The sequence below is a fragment of the Sinocyclocheilus grahami genome, unplaced genomic scaffold (genome assembly GCF_001515645.1).
Source record: "Sinocyclocheilus grahami isolate Dianchi unplaced genomic scaffold, SAMN03320097.WGS_v1.1 scaffold1643.1, whole genome shotgun sequence".
Taxonomy (NCBI): Eukaryota; Metazoa; Chordata; class Actinopteri; order Cypriniformes; family Cyprinidae; genus Sinocyclocheilus; species Sinocyclocheilus grahami.
Window position 1 is genome coordinate 20,843 of NW_015506822.1, and position 19,559 is coordinate 40,401.

The 19,559-nt window shown below is 39.3% G+C and overlaps 1 protein-coding gene across 1 annotated transcript; it reads left to right on the forward strand.

Moving 5' to 3' along the window:
- Positions 1-4,223: 4,223 nt before the first annotated feature.
- On the forward strand, positions 4,224-17,544 carry LOC107571740 (abl interactor 1-like; the record flags this gene model as incomplete). The annotated part of the gene is made up of 6 exons (XM_016258103.1): positions 4,224-4,347; positions 7,145-7,222; positions 11,351-11,545; positions 13,583-13,669; positions 15,826-16,014; positions 16,887-17,544. Coding segments are annotated over 6 exons (849 nt in total), but the record flags the coding sequence as incomplete, so codon positions are not given.
- Between the last annotated feature and the right edge of the window lie 2,015 nt (positions 17,545-19,559).

Below are 19,559 nucleotides of genomic sequence, written 5' to 3' on the forward strand. Positions count from 1 at the left end.
ATTAGTATTTTTTTTGTGAAGTTGAACTTGAGTTTAGTGTGTGTTTATGAAGAAACGCAATGTAAAAGTAGCACAGTTAAATGGAAAAACATGTGACTTTGAACTTTCTATCCATCAAAGAATCCTTAAAATTGTTTGGAAATGTTAAGATTTTCATAAAAATATAAAATATACATTTTTATCAATGCATTCAACATTGATAATAATAGGAAATGTTTCTTGAGCACCAAATCAGCATATTAGAATTCTTTCTGAATGATCATGTGACACTGAAGACTGGAGTAATGCCTGCTAAAAATCTCCCTGTTTGCGTTCTACCTAGTATTTAAGCCCTGTGCTCTCCTCTGTTCCTTTGTCTGCTATTGTCTTTTGTGGATTATTTGCTGTTGGATTATTGTTGTTCCCTTTCCCTGTGGATTTATTTTAAAAGGAATTCTCCATCCTACTCTTTCGTCGTGCACGTTATATATTGTTGTGACAATCCTGTGACAGAATACCAGACCCTCTAGATGAGTAGTTTACTGCGGCATTTCTTTTTTGTTTCGTTCCTCTCCCTCCCAGATGGATCGGCCAGACGTCCAGCTCCTTTGCCTGGAGCAGCAGGACCGTTTGCTGGAGAACCACACCAGAGACTTTTTAGATCTGGCGTACCTTACTCACTTCCCTGACCGCTCACTTTGCGTCTTTTACTATACCAGCCTGAGCGAGCAGTGTAAGGCATGCATGTCAGCGAGCGGTCCAAAGAAGTGGAGTGGGTTCTGGTGAATAGTGGATCACTATTCACTGTCTGCCCCGCCGAGGAGGACTTCACCAGCCCCACTCCTGACCCCGAGCCCAACCAGCCTTCACTCCGCTACGTGGATAGTACACCAGAGCCCACCGCGAACAGAGAGCCTGCACCTGCCACGATCAACCTGCCTGCGCTAATGGATGCGACAGAGCCAAACATCGCCCCAGAGCCCAAGCTTGACGAAACGCTTAGGGTGAGCTGAAATATTAGACTGTTTAAATGAGGAGGATTCTCCCGTCCCTGCTGGTCCCACCCAGCTCTCCTTCGTCTCCTGAATCTCTGCTGGTCCTGAATCTCCACTGGTCCCGCCCAGCTCTCCTTCATCTCCTGAATCTCTGCTGGTTCCGTCCAGCTCTCCTTCGTCTCCTGAATCTCTGCTGGTTCCGCCCAGCTCTCCTTCGTCGGACAACTCCTCATCTCCAGCCTCGAGGAGGGTCCCGCTCAGCCTCCCATTCCCTCCTCCTCCGTCTCTGCCAGCCAGTCCATCGGCCTTTTCTCTGCTGGCCCCTGAAGATACCTCAGCTCACCTTCAGCATGCCATAAACGATGAGTCCGATGAGTTTCGGGATCTCCAGTTGCCAGCTACCTCGGGGTCGGAGGATCCCCTGTCTCCTCTTCCAGCCTCCGAGACCCGGACTCCACCTTGGCCCTCAGACCCATTGGCTCCGCCTTGGCTCCTGGCTCCCTTGTCTCCACCATGGCCTGTCATCCTACTGGCTCCACTGGTCTCCCTCGTCCTTCCGGCTTCTCCTTGGTCAGTCATTGACCTTCCTCCGCCACGGGATTCCACTCCTCCGGCTTTGCCTTCCCTTCATCCCTCTGGCTCCTCCTTCCCTCTGGCTCAACCGTTGTCCTCTGTCGCTCTGGCATCACTGCAGTCTTCCGGATTCCCTCCTTCACCTTGGTCGTCTGAGCCATCAGCTCCTCCTTGGCCCTCCGGATCCTCGGCATCACCCTGGCTCTGTGGCTCTCCGCCTCCATCCTGAGCTCCTCTTCCACCAGCTCTGTCTCCGTCAGTCAGCCCCCTGGTGTTGCCACCCCTAACTCCTTCATGGCTCCTCCCTCCAGTGATGCCACCGTCCTGGCTGGCCTCTGGATCTCCACCTGGCTCCTCCTCTTCCTGGCTCCTCCCAACGTCTACTCCAATTAGGTTATTTTGGCTGCTTTAAGAGCGGCGCTGCTGAACATGATGCAGATCTGACTTGCATCGTATTTTCTCACAACTCTCTTTACCTTTTCTGACCTACTTCAGGTATTAAAGTGTCTACTAATGAGCTGACGAGTTGAATCGGGTGTTACATGAGGGAGACATCCAGGACAGTTTTGAAAACCACTGCATTTCAGAGACATGTTCTTAAATGTGACTCATATCAAATACTTGCATGCATGCAGGGGGCATGTTTGAACGAGGCATTTTAGGAGGGCGTGGACGAGTCTTAACTTTTATAAAAAATATCTCTTTGGGTTTGAGACTTTAGTCTTTGCAACTTTAGGGATCTTATCTATTCACGAACAGCTTGTAACACTCCAAAGAGAAAGGAAAACTTGAAAGTGCATCATATAACCCCTTTAAGGCAGCATTAATTGCCTTTTTGGTAACTTCATGCCTTAGCTATTGCTCATAGTTTCATTTGCGTTTTGATATGATACAGTGCTTTAATATAATACCGCGTGCGCCACTGCATTTGTGCGTGCAATTCAAGAGTATATGCTACGAGCACAGGATAAAGGCTGATAGGAAAATTCTTTTTTACTGACATATGGCCTGACAACATCTCATCTGACCACAGTTCACTGTTGTTCTACTGAAGCTCGCTCATCAGCTGTACCTTTTCCGTGTTCGTTTGACTAGCACCTGGCGCTGAGGTGAAGTTGGAGTGTGTGTCTGAAAAGTCTCCCATTTGATGTGGTCATAAAGACGTTCTGTCTAAATAAACACAATTCTTGTCAAGAAAAAAAAGAGACAAGCAACAGTTGTAAATGGGGTGGCTGTCCCTAGCTCCGCCCCTGCATTAATTGCATTAAATATTTTTAAAGTGTAAAACTGAAAAAAATTTATAAAAAAAATAAAATAACATAAAATGGAAAAGAAGAATAAGATATGAGTAGGTCAGATGACCAGATATCATGTACGTATCAGATTTTAAAACCACATCTGAAAGTTTTAACTATGTCCACGCCTTTTCAGCACTAATTCTTCACTGCGCGTCTTCAGTAAATCCTGACAGTACTATTTTAATGCCAAAAGACGGTTTGCGCTAGCGCAAGCTGTTAGTAAATCTGGCCCATAGTCTCTGCTATTTACATGCATATGTTTAAAAAAAAAAAAAGGTTAATCAGTCTTTCAGACAACCCACAGACTAGCTAGTTTTGAAAAGTAGTAGTACATGTAGTTTTGCTCATCTCTAATTAAAATCAGATCATTCACTCGATTCAGACACCGATTCAGTTCAGACAATGAAGTGAAAAAGACTCAGTGGTACAAAAATTAGATCTGTTGCAGTGCAGCGTGGGACTCCCTTTCTGTGGAACTGTGGAGCTGCATGGACACACAGCAGACACAGAGGATCAGGGCTGATTTCTAAAGCTGTGCCTATGTGGGGGTGTAACAATGATGCTCATAGCGCCACGTTGTTGAATAATCCATGAATTGATCTGTGTTGAACGTATGCATAACCATATATGGATATAGTAGTACCATATGTCTCAAAGACAGTGAATATCTAGGTCACTTTAACATATAAGCCTGTGATATTCAGAACGGAATAATAGCTTTCTACTTACTGACTACTTCACTAAATACTATGTACTGCTTGCTGTTTTTTTCTTAAAGTGATGTGTTAAACAGTATGTATAATGTAATGATGAATGTTTCAAAGAGTAGTATGCTTTATCATGATCTCATTGTGGCATCAAGCAATATTGGACATGTGTAGCACTGCAGAGTTAATCAAAATAAAACCAACATTGCGATATGGCTTAGAGCAATTATCAAAACACAGGCTGTGATTTAATAAACTTAATATATTTAGCATGTTTCAGAGTGAAGCACAGCGCTGTGTTCGTTTACACACTGACAGCTCATGATCCAGTGTTTTCAGTGTCTCATAGCAGCTCTGTTCACAATAAATGCTGCTTTGCATGAACTGCATCTGCTCTGAGTTGGATATTTTGCATTTTTTGTGTGTGTGTGTGTGTGTGTGTGTGTGTATTAATGTGGTATCTTCTGGCATTCCTATCAAATTAGCTGAGAATTTACTCAATATTGCTGTCGCATTGGAAGTCAAATTTCATTTGGGATACAGCATTCTCTGTTTTGGTAAACATAGTAAGTCAGATGAGTTTTCCATGTGTGGAAAATCTACATACTGCACAGAGTATGCATACTGCATACATCATAAATAGTATGATACGTACTATAGGATGCTAATAACTTCCTTTCTTTCTCTGTAGTGGCAGCAGCGGGGGCAGCGGCAGTCGAGAGAACAGTGGCGGCAGCAGCAGTATTGGCATTCCCATCGCCGTGCCGACTCCCTCCATTCCCAACTCAGTTCCAGGTGAGCTGCAGCCCACATATACAGCTGCTGCAAAAGCACACTATCTGAAGCACAGTATCCTACAGGTTAGGGCTAACTTGAGAATTAGACAAACTCCCCACATGTGCAGTATATCCTGTTCTCCAGAGTGAGAAATGGAGCAGGATTAACTGTTCACTGTATGCCTACAGCTTTCATGGCCTGATTTTTCCAGCTAAAGGTTTGTTAAAGTAGGCCACTACACTGCACAAGGACAGGTAGAAATAGAGAGGAAGTGGGGAAACTCTAAAGGGTGGTCTGCCTGCAGAGAACAAAAAAAAGAGAATGACGTTTAATAAGAAAAGAGGTCACTGTCCTGTTCTTCTCTGAGATACCTGCTGGAGCCAAGAGGAACAGAACCCCCCTCCCTCCTGAATCCTTACAGTCGCCATAGCAACACTGCATCAGCACCACTGATTTCCTTTTCCTGGATTAATGTCATTTAATGTTGACTGGACCTTTGAATGCAGCGTCTCTGTCCTTGTACCCCTATCATTTCTGTTTGTGTGTTCATATATTAAAACGAAACCATTTTCTCAAAAAAAAATTTTTTCCAGGCTTTGATGAAGGACTGTTTTGGCATCCAAAACCTAGTGAGCTACCTACCTAGGCAACATTTTAAGGCATCTTCAAAACACTTCCACTGCAAAGACTATTCCAAAAGTTTGTGCTCAGATATCTAATTTTAGCTCTCATTAAGGCCATTACACACCAAGCCGACAGTCAGCCAGCCAGCTCAGTTTTTGCAGTTTGTTGGACCCCGTTTATGGATTTTTGGCCAATTGAGCATGTTGAATTGGCATCGGGCAGTCGGTGAGAGAGATCACTCTAATTGGCTATTCATCTTAGTGCATAAGAAGTGGTGAAGTCAAGAGTGCACACAGAGAAGGCTCTTCTAATTTTACATCTTACCTGAGCATTCCAATATGCAAATATTTTCATAGAAATTTGGCCTTCTAAAATGCAAAAAGTGAAATTCTTTGCTAGTTCTGTTTGCTTTAGGCGGCATCAGTTGTACCTTTTGTGGTGAAGATAATTGGATTGCAAGCTCAACAATTCACTCAAGATGGTAGACAGAGTTGAGGGAAATGTTGATTATAAATGTACTTGCTGTATATGATTCAGAGAACTCCCCTCATGTTTTTGAATAATAATGCAATTAAGAGTTAAACATATCTTTATAAAAGGTCACAGTGTTGTTCCAGATTAAATATTTTTGTAAGGTTAGATATTGATTATTAATCTCTTGAACCCCTTTATCTAAATTTGTCTACTTAAATGGATAATTCACCCCCCCCAAAAAAATTATGTCATTAAGTACTCATGTTGTTCCAAACCGCTAAGGCCTTCGTTCATCTTTGGAACACAAATTAAGATATGTATGATGAAATCCAAGAGCTTTCTGACTCTGCATAGACAGCAACGCAACTACCATGTTCAAGGCCCAGAAACGTATTAAGGACATTGTTAAAATAGTTAATGTGATTGTTGAATAAAGTCGTTATTTTTGTTTTCTTTGTGCAAAAAAAGTATTCTTGTAGCTTCACGACATTACGGTTGAACCACTGATGTCACATGGACTATTTAACGATGTCCTTACTACCTTTCTGGGCTTTGAATGTGTCAGTTCTGTTGCGGTCTATGCGGGGTCAGAAAGTTTTTGGATTTCATCAAAAATATCTTAATTTGTGTTCCAAAGAGGAATGAAGGTATTACGTGTTTAGAACAACATGAGGGTGTGTAATTAATGACAGAATTTTCATTTTTGGGTGAACTATCCCATTAAATGTCAAGGCTGTGCATCTGCCATGTTTGTAGTTTTGAGTATTTTTTGTTTGTTTTTAGTTCTGAACCAAATCCTCATCCAAAGTGCAGTGGGTTGTGGGCAGTATTAGGCGTTAGAGTGTGCATGGATCTGCACTTCGAATTTCCAAGAGAAATAGTAGTCTATCTGGGTACCTTTGTCATGCTAATTTCAACATAGAATGAATTGGGACAAACTAATTCTAATTATGAATGCTATTTAGGATGAGTATTTTGCAAACTGGGTCGCAGCAATAGTGTTGTTAGCTTCGCAACAGGCTGAAGTCAAGCTATTAGAATTAGTACTGAAAACAAGTTAGCATTTTTTCGAAGAATGTGTTTTTGGTTTATTGCCTGAAATAAGGTCTGTGGTTAACAACACAAGCTCAGGATGTTTTCACTTTTTATTCTACAACAATAAAATGCATCAGTAATGCTCGATTTTATTTTTTAAGCTTTTATTTACCTTGAAAATAGTGTTCACACACTATTACACAATATACACACTCACACTATTATACTACATTATATACAAAAAGATGGCATAGAATAGTGCATAAGTACACAAATTGAGACACACCTGTAGAGTTTGATGTTAGCATGTTGCTAAGCTAACAACACGATCTGGGGGTCTATCATACTCTGATGACGGATGACAAAATAATCTTATATAATTCATACGCTAGATGGTGGAGTGCATAGTGCATAGAATAAGTGTATAGTGTGTTATTTGGGACACAACTTATTTTAGTCAATTGTCAGTCGAGTCTCCCTTGTACTTCACTTATTGCTTCCCATGTAGAAAGTTTCCAATCAGTCATCTACAGGTTACAGAATGGTTAGGATGCAGCCTTAGAAGGTAGCTGCCAATGTAGACTCACTGGGTTTTGGAACTCCGCTTAAATTTCTGTGCAATATTAATGAATGAATCGTCCTCAAGATGTGTTTTCTCTTATATGCCGATTCTGACCTGCAGTCACACCCTCATGGGCAGCCCCCCCTCCTCCACCCCCCCTCCCCGGCCAGGGCCCACCAATGCCAGCCGCTGCTATAGGTGAGCCCCTCCCCCAATCCCGTCGGCACCTGTGCAAAGTCAGTCCCGGACAACACCAGCATTCCCGTCCTGCCTGTTCACCTGTGTGCCTGTGGGGCTTCAGCATGGGTCACAGAATTGTTAAGATTGGGGGATTGGTGGTGGTGGTGGTGATTGTTATTTTGGGTGGTGGGTTTGTGCTGCTTCAGTTTAAATCAATGCACTGTGGAGAAGTCTCTGACCTTCCTGGATGTTTTTCTCATAATTAATAAAGAGAGTATGGAAATGGGCCTTTAACTTGCGGTCACATTGACTTTTGTATTTTTGTTTGTGAATTCTGCAGGCAAAAACATCATCAATCGGAATCTGCGCAATTGGTCATTTCACTTGAGGTGAAAAATCCCATGCAGATTTCGCTTTGGATTCGGGTTTTTTGCACTTTAAAAAAACAAATTAATTTACTAATATATATAAACTGGATTTACTAATGCAAGTATGCAAGCCCGTTTCCTCCACTGTTTACATCTCGCAATTCTGAGTCTTTTTCTGTGTGAACTGTGTGATATAAACTCGCAATTGTGAGTTTAAAAGTCCAATACAGAAGGAAAAAAATACTATTTTCTTACATTTGCGAGTTTAATAAAGTTTATTCTAACTTTATAACACGCAATTGCAACTTTATATCACATGATTCTGACTTTATAACTTCGCAATTATGAGTTTATATCTCACAATTCTGAAAAAAAAAAGAATTGTGAGATAAAAAGTTGCAATTACCTTTTTAATTTTTTTTCAGTGGCGGAAACAATCTTCCATTTGCAAAGCTTCTTGTTTTGGAAGTGACTTCTGAGAAGTGGTGCTTCATGCATCGCTACACTAATAGCTGTTTCCATCACCCTGTTTTTATGCACATTTTGAAGTATCGCATCAGAAACGAGTGATGGAAACGGCAAATTTCGAATAAAAATCCCTTAATTCGCAAAAAAAGTTTTTACGCTCGTTTGAGGTGGTTTTTGACTTGTGCGAAAAAGGGTTAATGCGAATAAAAGGAGATGCCAAGTAAATTCCTCCATGCGCATCTAAAAAGTCATGTGACTGCGCTATGGGAGGGCAAAACCTAACCAGTGGACCAATCTCGTTCCTCAGCATCTGAAATATTATGGTCATTTTGACCAGCAAATGTCCGAGCAAAGTCTGTCATCAACATATTTCTGTATAATTGCCTTCCAGAACTGTTACACGACTGTGTTCCCAAACAGCAGCATCCACCTCCAAAAGCAATGACCGCATTTATTTAGTTTTCACTCTGAGGCGCAAGTAATTTATTATATACGCCTATGAAAATTATTATATCATTATTATATATATTAATATATAGAATAATCATTATTATTTCTCATACTTTTCATAGTGATATATAGCCTAGCGCCAGTTCTACCAGGAAGTGACGATTTTGTTCTCTTTGACTCGTTGGATGGAAACGATGCTTATTCGCAAATTTCAATTTTGCATATAAGTTAAATTCGCGACTTTGGATGGAAACCTGGCTATTGACAATGAACCTACTTTGCCGGCGAAATTTCACCAAAGTATCACTAATGTGACCATTCCTTGACATGGAGAAACTCTGCATCTAGAACCCAAAATATCATAGAAACTTTAGGGTGTGCTCTTTTGAATAATGCAGCCACCTAGCAACCACCCAGAATATCGTCATAGCAGCGCCTTAGCAACCACCTTCAAAAATCTAGCTTTGTGTTGGTGAGTCAGAGACTTCCTCATTACTGGTTCTTGTGAAAGATCCACTGTTATCCTTCTGCTTTGCATCTTCCCAATGTTGTGTTATCCAGTGCATTGATGTGATGATATACGGTATTAATCAGTATCTTATTCCATAATTCTGTTGATTAGAGCAGGAGGTTTCACTGGCTCCATCAGGACACAGCTGGGATGAGATGTTTGTATTGTGTTGTTTATATCATATGTCACTGGTGAAGGCTTCTGGTGCCACAGTGATGTTTGTCCACTGTGTTTGTTGTTCGCTTGGTTCCGGCCATCACTGTCAGGGTGAGCGTGTCTCTCTAGGGCTTCCCTGTTATCTGCCACTGTCAACAGGAAATGTCCCTATAGAGGAAATCGCATCTGCCCTGGCAGTGTAAACACACAGGACTATATTACAAAATTTCTCAGGGCCTTTTCTAACTTTGTGCATTTTATTGCAGGTCATGTTGTTTTCGTCTGAGGTTGGGTTTCTCACACCCAGATTTTCTTTGTGAATCTGGTGAAACATGTCCAGGTCATATTTATATTGAAGCTGGTTTCCATCACGGGATTAAAAATTAATTAAATAAATAAATAAATATAACAGTTAATTGCAACTTATCTCACAATTCACACTTTTTTCTGACTAGTCTAAGTTTAGATCTCACAATTCTGACTTTTTTATTACAATTTAGAATTGCAAGATATAAACTCGCAGTTCTGAGAGAAAAAGTCAGAACTGTGACATATATACTGTACCTACAATTGTGAGAAATAAATCTGAACTGTGTGATTAAAAAAGTTGCAGTTGCCTTTATTACCAGTATATATATATATATATATGCATATATACAGTGGGTACGGAATGTATTCAGACCCCCTTAAATTTTTCACTCTTTGTTATATTGCAGCCATTTGCTAAAATCATTTAAGTTAATTTTTTTCCTCATTAATGTACACACAGCACCCCATATTGACAGAAAAACTCAGAATTGTTGACATTTTTGCAGATTTATTAAAAAAGAAAAACTGAAATATCACATGGTCCTAAGTATTCAGACCCTTTGCTCAGTATTTAGTAGAAGCACCCTTTTGATCTAATACAGCCATGAGTCTTTTTGGGAAAGATGCAACAAGTTTTTCACACCTGGATTTGGGGACCCTCTGCCATTCCTCCTTGCAGATCCTCTCCAGGTCTGTCAGGTTGGATGGTAAACGTTAGTGGACAGCCATTTTTAGGTCTCTCCAGAGATGCTCAATTAGGTTTAAGTCAGGGCTCTGGCTGGGCCAATCAAGAACAGTCACAGAGTTGTTGTGAAGCCACTACTTCGTTATTTTAGCTGTGTGCTTAGGGTCATTGTCTTGTTGGAAGGTAAACCTTCAGCCCAGTCTGAGGTCCTAAGCACTCTGGAGAAGGTTTTCGTCCAGGATATCCCTGTACTTGGCCGCATTCATCTTTCCCTCAATTCCAACCAGTCGTCCTGTCCCTGCAGCTGAAAAACACCCCCACAGCATGATGCTGCCACCACCATGCTTCAATGTTGGGACTGTATTGGACAGGTGATGAGCAGTGCCTGGTTTTCTCCACACATACCGCTTAGAATTAAGGCCAAAAAGTTCTATCTTGGCCTCATCCGACCAGAGAATCTTATTTCTCACCATCTCACAACTCCATGCGGGCTTTCATGTGTCTTGCACTGAGGAGAGACTTCCGTCGGGCCACTCTGCCATAAAGCCCCAACTGGTGGAGGGCTGCAGGGATGGTTGACTTTCTACAACTTTCTCCCATCTCCCAACTGCATCTCTGGAGCTCAGCCACACTGATCTTTGGGTTCTTCTTTACCTCTCTCACCAAGGCTCTTCCCCCCCGAGAGCTCAGTTTGGCCGGACGGCCAGCTCTAGGAAGGGTTCTGGTCATCCCAAACGTCTTCCATTTAAGGAATGGAGGCCACTGTGCTCTTGGGAACCTTAAGTGCAGCAGAAATTTTTTTGTAACCTTGGCCAGATCTGTGCCTTGCCACAATTCTGTCTCTGAGCTCTTCAGGCAGTTCCTTTGACCTCATAATTCTCATTTGCTCTGACATGCACTGTGAGCTGTAAGGTCTTATATAGACAGGTGTGTGGCTTTCCAAATCAAGTCCAATCAGTATAATCAAACACAGCTGGACTCAAATGAAGGTGTAGAACCATCTCAAGGATGATCAGAAGAAATGGACAGCACCTGAGTTAAATATATGAGTGTCACAGCAAAGAGTCTGAATACTTAGGACCATGTGATATTTCAGTTTTTATTTTTTAATAAATCTGCAAAAATGTCAACAATTCTGTGTTTTCACTGCTCTCATCTGGATTTTCTCTTGTCTTTCTACCTTCTCTGGGAACGAACAGCTGTGGCTGCTGGGCCAGGTCTCGGGCCCATCCCCATGTCGCAGTTCGGCACGATATCTCGACAGATCTCCCGACACAGCTCCACCACCTCCTCCGTCTCCATGGTTTCTGCCACGGGTACATACCGCCGAGCGCCATCCGTCTCTTCCCAGTTCTCCCTGCAGCAGCCGCACATTAACGGGGGCACAATCACAAGTAAGAGACGGAGAATGAAGCACAAATATACAGACACGCACTGTACAAACTCACAGCCAATATAATCACATCTGGAGTTCCTTCGCCAGAGTTTCATTCCTTTAAATTCAGCCCTGGCTAGGTGAAAGCCATATCTAAGCGTCATAATACCCGGGTATTTTTAGGCGCATCCTGTCTGCGATGAAGGGAACAGCCTGTCTCTACACACAGGTGTGCGGCCGTACACACTAATGCCATTAAGACCACAAAAGCCTCAGCTTTATGAGCATTGAGAGCACCGGGCCTGTGGCCACCTGCTTATGAATGGAGATGTATTGTCATCTTCGCATTAAAGCTGAGATTTTAAATCTCACTTTCAGATGTCCAGAAGCATTAGAGTGAATGAGCGTCATATTGGCATCAGACATGAATGAGAGAGTATTACTAAAACATTACTGATGATGTTTAAAAGTTTGAGGTCAGTACGATTCTTTTTCTTAAAACAATTGATACTTTGAATTCAGCAAGGATCAGAAGAAATCAAAAGTGACAGTAAATATGTATTCATAGTGTTACATAATCATTCGATTTCAAATGAATGCAAAGTATTCATCAAAGTATCTTGAAAAAGAAAGAAAAAAAATTTACATAAGCATTTATTATATATTCCCCCCCCCCACAAAAATATTAAGAAATATTTCTTAAGCAGCAAATGGGCATATTAAAATGATGCTGAAAATTAAGCTTTTGCGGTCACGGGAATAAATTACATTTTAAACTATATTACAATAAACTGTTTTTATTATTATGATTTATTAAAATATGTTTTCACATTTATTTCAATTATTCAGATGGTATTTTTTTCTGGAAACTGTCTGGACATTTTAGTTCAATTGTTTTAAATGGAAATAAACATGAAAATCAATACAATCTTTAATGGCAATTTCTATAAGAAATGTCTAGTTATGGTAAATTGAAAATAGTATGGTTAAAGGTGGGGTATGTATTTTTTTCAAAAACGCTTTACAAAACTCAGTCGGGCTGAGTACCAAAACAAACTTGTAGCCAATCAGCAGTAAGGGGCGTGTCTACTCATGATGTGGAGGAGAGAGGGTTCAGTGCACGGGACGGACATTAGCGAGCCGAGCGACAGAAAGATAGAGATGGCGGATAAAAAACAAAAGAGGAAAACGTCTGCGGAACAAAAGAAGGCTTACGATAAGGCAAGAAGTAGGACCCGTGTAAATATCGGATCAGCTTTCCAGCGCTGGAGAGAACTCAAGGAGCGGGAAGGCCTGCGATCGGACGCCGAGGTTGCTTTGTTTCTTCTCGATCGGTGAGTAACACCGTGTCTACACCGGACGCCGCAAGCAGCTAAAGTCTGTCTACACTGGACACGATTAAGCGACCGTTGAAAATCATTTTAAATTTGTGTCAATACATCATAAATAGAATGCAGCAGCAGTTTTCTGTCGGGGATTTGTCGCGTCGCATCCAGTGAAGACAGCATCACTGATTATAATGAGTTCTATAGTATTTTGTCGCGCCGCACGCATCCAGTGTAGACACGGTGAAACATTGGTTTTGCTTTTGTTTCACAGAACTAAAACTAAAGCTGAAATAAAAAAAATAGTAAAAACTATATAGACCTTTTTTTTTTTTTTGGATATTAAAATCCTAAAAAATTAAAATAAAATCTAATTCAAAATATTAAAAACGATAATAGTATCTCAGTGATACTAAAACACTGTCACTAGAAATGACTCGTCGTGATATAATACTTATCTCTATAAAAAGATTTTCCATTCATCCTTAAAATCCTTTTTCAGTCCATTAATAACAACCAGAAATGTTGTCGACGTTATGGAAACGCTGCTGTTATTCGCGTCATTTTCAGTCTTTCTATGTCTATAAGATTCCTATTTCTACAAGATTACAATTCCCCCACCTTTCTCATGTGGGACTGACATTTCTCTTTCTCTCTCCCTCTCTTCCTGCTTTCCTCTCCTTCCTCCTGGTCTTTGCTGTGTGCTTGTGTTTGTGACGGGTGGTGTTCAGTGTCTATGGCCCCTCCTCCTCCACCCATGCCTCAGCTCACCCCACAGATCCCTCTCACAGGCTTTGTGGCCAGAGTACAGGAAAACAGTAAGTCTGACGGCCACGTTTCTCCAACGTTTCTCACCCCCAGCATGTAGATGTGTTTGCGGTTTGCTGCATGCTGCCCCCATCTCCATTTCCATCCGTCTGTTTGTGCTGTAGTAAACATTGTTCATTCTGCAGGTCAAAGTGCACGCGTATTGCCATTGTTCATTCAATACAATACACTACAATAAAGCCTTTCCTAACGCCTAAAGCCTGCAAAACAGTGTCACACATTTACATAAGTGTGTATTGCTTTATGTAACCTAAAAAAGAGGCTTAATAGACTGTTTGGAGAAAGATTTTTTTTTTTTCTAATTTGCTACATTCTGGATTACAGTGGGATTCAATGGCGATAAAGCGTGTCTCGTTTATAGACTTGATATTAGATACTCTTTCATTCATTCATTGGGCTACATTTGTGTACGGCTTTGTGTTTGATTAATACCCAGCCAGCTTTAGGTAGGGCTAAACCACACTGATGCATCATGGGAAGAATAGAAAGCTTTTAACTGGCCCAGTGTTTTGCCAGTCGTCAGAGCAGCATCGGTTACCTCGCATTCTGCTGACGGTGATGTATATAATACAGGGTCGCATGAACAATGTGTGTCGAGTTGCAGCAAAACATGCACTTTGAGTGCACTTTATTTCTCAGAAAGGTGGATCGGTTTAAGAAGAAGCCGTCGTTGTAGGTTTTGTCATAACAGCACAAAGTGTTTTTTGCTGCCCTCTCGTGATGCATTCTGGTATCGTGATGAGTTTTTGTTGAGGTCGTCTCGCACAGACCTTTGACTGAACACAAAGTCTGATCAACTTCTTTTTCTGGCCAGGAACCAGCCATATTGACAGGAAGTGGTTATTTGATCAAGTACAGTTCATATTGGTTTTATGTGCCCCCAAATATTAAGTCTTAATATTAATATTAAGTGCCCCTAAAATATTAAATATTTTAAAATATAAATATCCATTGATATTTTGTGAGAAAAGGTTAGACGTAATAACAACAATAATAACATTATTATTAGTATTATTATTGTTGTATTTGGTTAAATTGGTTTAATAATTATACATGATTATTATTTTATTATATTCATTATTGTTTTTATCATGTCACTATACTCAGGCCAAAGCAAATTAATTAAATATTATCTGAAAAAAATTTATATATATATATATATTTAACCTACTGTTAACATTGACATATTTTTTATTATTTTGTTTTAAAGGTATACAATCAGTGTTGTTTTATTATCATTGATATACTATTATAACATTTTATTTTTATATGTGCAGTTTTCATCTTAATTGAATTTGAATAGTTAGTTTTTTGTAGTTTTGTTGTATGCTTTTGTCTTTTTTTGTAAGTTTATTTTAAAGATGTATTTATTTGTTTATTTATGCATTTATTTATAGCGTCACTAGATTAACTACTATAACTAGTGGACAAGGAAATATTTCTAATTCATTTGAGTTTATTTTTTTCATCTAATAGTTCTATTTCAGCATTTTTTGTTAACGAAAAACTATTTTTAATAGTTTTAGTTAATAATAACTCTTCTGCCAGTCGAACAAAATAATCTCATGATTTCCCACCAGACTTTAGAAAGCAATATAAAATGAAAACATGAAAAAAAGAAAAAAAAAATTTAATATTGTCCACAAAAAAAAAAAGGTTTAGTTAAACTTAAAATTTTAAGGATTCTATGATTTTTTGTTTTTTTCTTCATGCAAATTTTCCTCGGACCCACAAGCACCTTTTTCTAGTTTGAGTGTGTACTGTGTATTATGTCGTTTACTGAGGAATGATTTCATAGTATTGCTGTCTTTTGGATATTGAATTCAACTCTGTTCCATTTAAATCCTCTAAGTTTTCATATCTGTGAATAGCTCCGTACATATACAGTGATCTCCCTAGATCCATAGATGTGTGTGTGTGTGTGTGTGTGTGTGTGTGTGTGTGTGTGAGAGATGCATGTACACCAGCACTTGGCACAGTATCTCCAGCAGGCATGAGTGTTTGAGCAAATTCACTGTGCATGCATGTCTACTAACTAGTCTGATGATGAGCAGCCGGATCGCATGCCCAGCACAAGTCGCCAGCACGGAGCCCATGGATGTATTGTGTGTCTCTGAAGCTGACTGTGTTGTTTGCTGGATGTCAGTTGCAGATCCCCCGACTCCTCCCCCTCCCCCTCCCCCTGATGACATGCCCATGTTTGACGAGGCTCCGCCTCCGCCGCCACCGCCTCCACCAGTCGACTATGAAGATGAAGAGGCAGCTGTAGTACAGTACAGTGACCCTTATGCAGATGGAGACCCTCACTGGGCCCCCAAGTCCTACGTTGAGAAAGGTGAGGTTCTTTTTAACTACTGAAATTTTAATTAATAAAAGTAAAGTAATTGATATCATATTTTTATCGATGATATTTTTATATTTATTGTTTTATTTTTATTTGGTGTTGTTGCTCTATTTAACATTGTTTATATATTTATTTTATTTATTAACATTTATTTACACACATGCACGTTTGTATACGTATATTTTTAAAACTTTATTTAATAACATGTAACTTTGTTTGTATCGCTTATCATTATTTTTATATTTATTTTATTACCCTTTACACACATGTACACACTATTTTATTTCTTAACATAACTATTTATATTATAGTTTTATTGATGTTGTTAATTTTTGTTATGTATTAACATTTGTATATTTGACATTTTATTATTAACATGGAACTTCATATTAAATATATTATTTTTACTATTTACCATTAACATCATTTTAAATGTATAATTATTATTATGACATTTATTTTATTTATCAACATATATGTATTGAAATAATTATGTAATTTATATGATATAAATTGTATATTATATATTTGAATTATTAGTACTATGAACCATTATTAGTTTATGTATTAGCATGTTTTTTTAATTATTTATATATTTTTTATTTTTATAATTAAGATTTTTGATTAGTTATTAACATATGGTACTTCTTATATTAATAATACATATATCAATAAAAATATAATAGTTACATGCTATTAAAAAATGGCATAATAATAATAATAATAATAAAGAACTTTATTGAACATTAGTGTCTTTCATCATATTGTTGTTGCCTAAGAACACCCTTAATGTAGCACACAGTCTGAAGTGGCTTATCGTTTTAATAACTGATATTTCCCATGACTTTCATTCATCTTTGCAGTGGTTGCCATCTACGACTACACCAAGGATAAGGGTGATGAACTGACCTTCATGGAAGGAGCCATCATCTACATCATCAAGAAGAATGACGACGGCTGGTTCGAGGGCGTTTGCAACGGCTTCACTGGTCTGTTTCCTGGAAACTACGTGGAGTCCATCATGCACTACGCCGACTGAAGGGACCGGACCTAAACACCATACATACCCGATCAATCAGACCACAGTAGAAACCGTGCACAAGCACACGGCTGAATGTTTGCTCCTCACAAATGGAGAATCATGAAAATCGATGAGCTTTACTTTGTGGTGATGGGTGGATGTGGGCAAACGGGATGACCAACTATTCAGAGGAAGTCAGTGTACATAAAATGTCTAGTGAATGTCAATCACAGGTTCTTCGACAGTCAATACCACATGTGAACATGTGAAGTAGATGATCGTCTCCGCTTTTACATTTGTTTGGACATTTTGGATGCAAAAAAAAAGTGTTTTATCTTAAAGCACCACGTCATTGCCCCGAATGAATCAAAATCTTAACGTGAAGCATGCATACAAAATTGTAATATTATAAACTAAACGTTAAATTCGGTTCTGCTTTCATCTTTGCATTATTTACAGTACACATTTTTTTTATATATATATATAGGCATTTGTAGAGTTGTTTTTATGCTCTAATTTTTTGTTTGATATTGATATAAAAAAAAAAAAATTTTTTTGGGGGGGGGGGGGAATGAATGCAAAGCACAGAACTTTTTTAATAATTTTTTCCAATAACTCAGTCTCTCCACCGATTTTAATTTTTCTAGTTAATGCCACAATGACTAAAGTATTTGCTACAATGAACAAACATGAATTCTGTGTAGATACATAGCTTTAATATTTAGTCTGCAAGGTCTCTAATCAGTACACATCACAAATCTTGCAATGCTGGACTCGACTTTTTTTTTGGTGCCATGGTCCCGTAACAAGTAATAGCCGCATGGTTTTACAGTACCAATACCGTGGTTGGTGCATTGAACAATGAACTGAGTGGTATCAGAATCACAGTCATGAACTCTGAACTGGTCTAGTTACTCAACTCAGGTCTGGCATTAATTCCTCCTTTTTAATTGGTTTAGTCTATTTCCATTCTTTGGGCTCATTAGGGGTCATAGTCTTAAGAAGCGATTACAGAGATTTCATTAAACTACGTCTGACCGCTGTCAGTCATTTCAGGTGTTTGAAGCTAATGCTTTGATACTTTTGTCATAATGAAACATTTGAAGTTTTCCAACTGAATTCCATCTGTGCTGACGATCGTCTCAGCTCAGAATTTGTATTTATATGTTAATTGAAATGTAATTGTACAGTCTTTTATAATAAATCATTCTATGTAAAGTGTGTCTGTTAATTTACTTTTTTTTTAATTAATGTAGAGCCAGACTCAAATTTACATCTACCATACATGAACCAAATTTAAGTCATAATAATAATTGTATTTGCGACCAAAAATAGATTAATCCTTCAGTTTTATTAAATTGAAGGTCGTTAAAAAGTCTTAAATAGTACAACAAACATCCCAATTAAAAATAGGATCATGAAACCTATATGAAAGCTATAATTAATATACGAAACGGTGTAGACATTTTAAAATAAGAATCCTGGTGCATCGCAGGCTTTTTTTATAATTAAAAGTCCCAAAAAAATGCATAATTTTTTCCCCCCCTAGCTAATGCTATTTTAGTTACACAGTAAACTCGATCTGGCATTTAACTCTTAAATTTTCTCTGGGCTGCCTGTCACAGGAACGAAAGACGAAGAACATTAAAGGGGTCATATGATGCGATTTCAAGTTTTCCTTTCTCTTTGGAGTGTTACAAGCTGATTGTGCATAGATAAGATCCCTGAAGTTGCAAAGACTAAAGTTCAAAACCAAAGAGATATTCTTTATCAAAGTTAAGACTCTGCCACGCCCCCCTAAAACGCCCGCGTGTGTGTGTGTGAGAGAGAGATCAGTGGAGTCAGCAGTCTTAACCGTGGCTTGTGTACTGCAAACACATACCAGCTTCATCACTGTGTCTGTCACGCGACTCTGTTTCCCTTTCGGGCTCTGTCTTTACATTTATTTTGAAAAATGAAGCTCGCGATTATGGAAAGGGGCGTTACATTTCCGACGAGTGCTTGCGGTGTTCGGCCAATCACAATGCACTGGGTCAGCTGGCCAATCAGAGCAGACTGCGCTTGTCGGAAGGAGGGACTTTGTCCCAATTAAAAATAGGATCATGAAACCTATATGAAAGCTATAATTAATATACGAAACGGTGTAGACATTTTAAAATAAGAATCCTGGCGCCCCCCCCCAGCTAATGCTATTTTAGTTACACAGTAAACTCGATCTGGCATTTAACTCTTAAATTTTCTCTGGGCTGCCTGTCACAGGAATGAAAGACGAAGAACATTAAAGGGGTCATATGATGCGATTTCAAGTTTTCCTTTCTCTTTGGAGTGTTACAAGCTGATTGTGCATAGATAAGATCCCTGAAGTTGCAAAGACTAAAGTTCAAAACCAAAGAGATATTCTTTATCAAAGTTAAGACTCTGCCACACCCCCCTAAAACGCCCGCGTGTGTGTGTGTGAGAGAGAGATCAGTGGAGTCAGCAGTCTTAACCGTGGCTTGTGTACTGCAAACACATA